The sequence below is a fragment of the Silene latifolia genome, chromosome 6 (genome assembly GCF_048544455.1).
Source record: "Silene latifolia isolate original U9 population chromosome 6, ASM4854445v1, whole genome shotgun sequence".
Taxonomy (NCBI): domain Eukaryota; kingdom Viridiplantae; phylum Streptophyta; class Magnoliopsida; order Caryophyllales; family Caryophyllaceae; genus Silene; species Silene latifolia.
Window position 1 is genome coordinate 124,493,242 of NC_133531.1, and position 4,193 is coordinate 124,497,434.

At 36.7% G+C, this 4,193-nt stretch overlaps 1 protein-coding gene across 1 annotated transcript; it reads right to left on the bottom strand.

Annotated features, from left to right (window-relative positions):
- Positions 1-488: 488 nt before the first annotated feature.
- On the bottom strand, positions 489-2,823 carry LOC141588608 (uncharacterized). The gene is made up of 8 exons (XM_074410041.1): positions 2,554-2,823; positions 1,993-2,405; positions 1,823-1,880; positions 1,358-1,660; positions 1,148-1,260; positions 978-1,047; positions 642-733; positions 489-528 (listed from the first exon to the last, which is right to left on the bottom strand). Exons 1-8 carry the CDS (start codon positions 2,560-2,562, stop codon positions 489-491), a joined length of 1,098 nt encoding a protein of 365 aa, XP_074266142.1. The 5' UTR covers positions 2,563-2,823.
- Between the last annotated feature and the right edge of the window lie 1,370 nt (positions 2,824-4,193).

Genomic DNA, 4,193 nt, shown 5'->3' on the forward strand with positions numbered 1-4,193 from the left:
TGGCAACCAGTGGGAAGTGCAATAATAGCTTCCCACAAAAGAAAGGTTTCAGCTTGGTCGACTGAATCACTTTGTTCTCCCAACTTTTCGTGGGAGTATACTTGACACCAAACATGGGATTTAATTTTGCACTACCCTCGCTTGTATGGAATGATCGTATGCTAGGCTCGAAACATCTGGAGGAAAAAAGGGGAAACCCTGGGGGTTTATGCTTCTCCCCTTTCTTTGATATTTTTGATGTTTTACCACTTGTCTGCAAAAATAAAGTCAATAGTAACACTGAAGAAATCCCAACGCTAGTGACTAAAAAGTTCAGATTATGATGAAACGCTTAGAACAAACAAACATAAACTAACCTCAAGACATGATATTGATGATAACTTCTTTTCAATAGCTCTAGTCAGATGAGCTGCAAAGGTTAAGGAAACTTTATGTCAGTGCCCCTTCTACCTCAACTACCCAAAAAAGAAAACAATTTATATTATCAGTTACTTGCCTGCATCCTCACTCTCTAAACTGGGGATCAACCTGGCACATATACACAGCATAAACATCAAAAAGTTGACGGAAAACCAACAAAGAAAGAGCAATAAGTAACTCATGAACAATATCATGGACTACACAAGAAAACTAAAGGATACCTGTAAATATCAGTTCGATCGAAATCCCTTCTCATCAATAAATCGGGCAAGAAATTGAAAACATGGACTGCCTCCTCCAAATCACAAACACACTGATACATCAACAATTCAATTTTTGGGAAATTTAGTAATAAACGGCAAAAAAAAAGAAAAAAAAAATACATTCTCTAGTGTTATGCTGGGGTGATGGTTAGCCAAAGAGTCTCCTTTGAATTGAGGGCTTGGATGAATTGACTTAGATGTGGCAAATGTGATGACCACAATATTATAGTATTAATCAAGTAAAAAAAAAAAAAAGAGTTAAAAATCAAAATATCAAAGAAACTATTAGCTTACATCATTCCAGTCTGGCAAATCATCATCATCATCATTAGAATTCTGGTGCTGGTTTGTTGCTTCAAAAAAACTGAAAGGGAGCAGTTCATTAGAACAGGAGAGCACACGAAATAATTGCAAAATTTGTATGGGATAGAGGGAACATATATATTTAAAGCAAGTAGGCAAACCTTAAATAATAATCAGGAGAAGAAATTTGTGACTTCTTGTGAGCAACTTCACGAAGGAAGAAATCAAGTTCCATATGAGATTGGTTAACTCTTTTCGTAGGGAGAGACTTCATCTTTACCGTTATTGAGGAAATGAGTGAGCTCGATTGTTAATAAAGCAACAATATGACTCGACAAAACGAAGAAAAAAGATGTGACTAAAAAACATACCGCGAATTCTTCCAGCCTTATATATGCAGCAAGCTTCGGACCAACCAAAGCAAAAACATCAAGTAGTAATGAGAGCTGTTTGACATCTGTCTTATTCTTCAAGGAATTCAATTCAAGGTCGAGCTTGCTAAACAAAGATAACTTTCTTTCTGGAGACGACAAGACCAGCTCTGGAACAGCTAAGAACAGTGCAGCTAACTTAAGCAAATCCCCGTCACGTGCATATTTGAAAAACGCTTGCCTAGCCCATGTTGTATTTTGCGTACTTCGGACAAGCATCCTTATAACTTCCATACAATCTCTCTGTAACACTCACATGTCACATAAACAGGTAGAAATACGAAAATAATAGCTTCATAAGATGACCATATATAGAAAAACATTATCAAGTGCCTCAATGACTCCCGCAATAACTTGATGAAATCAGGATCATTGATACATTCAACAAATGAAATAAGAACAAACCTTATGGTAGCAAAGCCGCCAAAGCATTTGAAAGAGTGATCTGCTCTCTCCTATAAACCTGGATAACATAAGTTTACAAGTATCAAAAACTAAACTAGATTATATGAAGAGAAACAAAAAGAGTCCATGCACTATATTTCGATGAAGAAGTAGATAAGAGTTGAAATTACATGACGGATTCCATGGCAATGTCAAAAGGGGTGGCATGCTCGAGATTCAAATTTTTGTAATCACAGACGGCATCAACTTTGTCACCCCTCTGAAGAAGATACTGGGTCAACCTAGGAGCACGGGAGATAGCGGCAAGATGAAGGGGAGTCATTCCATCCTTCAATTTGTCTTCCATGTCAATAAGACCTTTAGTTTTGCCATTAAAGACCTCAATAGCAATTTCTAAAGCGTCATCGTCAAATATTCTATCAACTGTAAATATATCACGCATTTGTTCGAAACCAGGGTCCTTGATGAGTCTCATAAACTCATCTTTCTCATCATTTTTAACGGCCAAAGACAACCTTTGATACGGGTTCAATGGCTTCGGAAAAAAGTGGTTGGAAAGCTTATAACGAGGATAGATGATTGGCTAACAATACAACAACAACAACAAGAGGAAAACGTAGTTAGACATGAAGCAAATTTCTAAGGTAAGTTGCTTGATACAACTTCTTCTAATCTAAATAAAGATAAAACAAATGACCCAGACGAATGGAGTACAAAATACGACAACATACCTCATCCATGCCGTAGATTATAGGAGACGCGAAACAAGATTTGTAAGATGAAACTCAAAACCCTAAGTACAAAGAGTTGTCTTTATCCTTTCATGTGGGTTTTATTGACCTATCACAAGCGGTTGTGACGGATATCGGCCGTCACAAATAAAAATTTGTGATTAATTTTAGCTGTCTAAAGCTTTAGTACAGTAGTGTTCATATGAAGAAAAGGAAAGAAAAATAAGATATTGATGAAGAAGATAGAGGTATGAAACATGAACTAAAACGATGAAAACCTAGATCATGTTTTTTTTTTAATTAATTATCTAATTCAATCCTAGTCATCTTTCCGGTATCATGTCAATATTTTTCAGTGAAAAAATGGCCTGAATATTTACAATTGGGCTTAATTACACATTATGTATAATTTATGTGGTTAATTTGCACCCATCAAAATTTATGGGGCTAAAACTTAGAAGAGACGGTCTCTCACTAAGTTATTGAGAGACCAATCTTTCGCACCCTTTTATTTGTATTTCGTACCTCTTTTATTGTTGACCGTGACATAGTAATTTCGTACCTATTTATATAATAAATGTACCCATTTAATCATTAATCATGATTTGTACCTATTTTATTACCTTTAGTACTACATTTTCTTAAAATTGTACAATGGTCTCTCAATAAAGCTTATTAAGAGACCGTCTCTCAGGAGACCTACTCAACTTGCATATAGTGTCAAATTATAGGGCTTATTTGCCACCTATCGCTTTCAGAAGTTCAGATTAAGGAATGAGATTTGAGATTATTAGGGGTTTCTGACTTTCTGTAACACCCCCATATACCAAGGAGCTTTAACAAGACCTTCCCTAGCATATAAGGGCATTATCATCTCGGTTGCCCGAGGACAGTAATAATCAAATGTCGATAAAAGAACAATTAAGATTTATTACGAGTGATTGACAAAACTAACGATATACAAAAGGTACAACTCAGACTACTATCAGCTATGTGAACTACTTCTGCCGTGACTCGTAAAAGACTCATCCTGTAATACTCCGTATTTATATGTCTTGGGGGTACTCTATCGAGTAGCCCTTACTCTGTCGAGTAAGGGCAAGTTGCGAAGATAAATAGTTTCTGACCTGTTGGGCACTCGATCGAGTAGTTGGGGCACTCGATCGAGTAGAAGGTACTCGATCGAGTACCTTGGGTACTCGATCGAGTGTCCGGTTCATCGGGGGAGTTTTCTCGGGTTTTGTTAATTACGCGATTAAGGTATATAAACATATTCGGCATTGTTCTAAATCACTTTTTACAAAACCTAAAACCTGTTTAAGAGAGAAAGCAATTGTTCTTCTTCCTAATCGCGTTCTTGACAATTCCCGGAGTTCAGACGGTCAGTTTGTATCGTAGTTCGCGTCGTTGGATTCCTTGCGTCGAGGGTAAGCTTTTAGTATAATTTATATTATGTTTTGATAAGATGGATGAAACCCTAATTTAGCAATTGGGGGTTTTTATGAGTAGTAATTGAATGGTAGTCTTTATGTGTTATGTATGATAGGAGGAGAATTCGTAGAGGAGCCGTTTTGAGACAGCTGTTTAGATCGTCTGCGTGTTTGCTTTCCGGTAGGATTTCTACTTCGGTATTAGTCCCA

Bases quoted from the DNA above. Each gene is read 5' to 3' on its own strand.
- LOC141588608 (XM_074410041.1), bottom strand. The intron at 1,048-1,147 runs GTTTGCCTACTT...GCTCCCTTTCAG, and splicing joins TCTCCTGATTATTATTTAAG to TTTTTTTGAAGCAACAAACC. The intron at 734-977 runs GTAAGCTAATAG...TTGATGTATCAG, and splicing joins ATTTGCCAGACTGGAATGAT to TGTGTTTGTGATTTGGAGGA.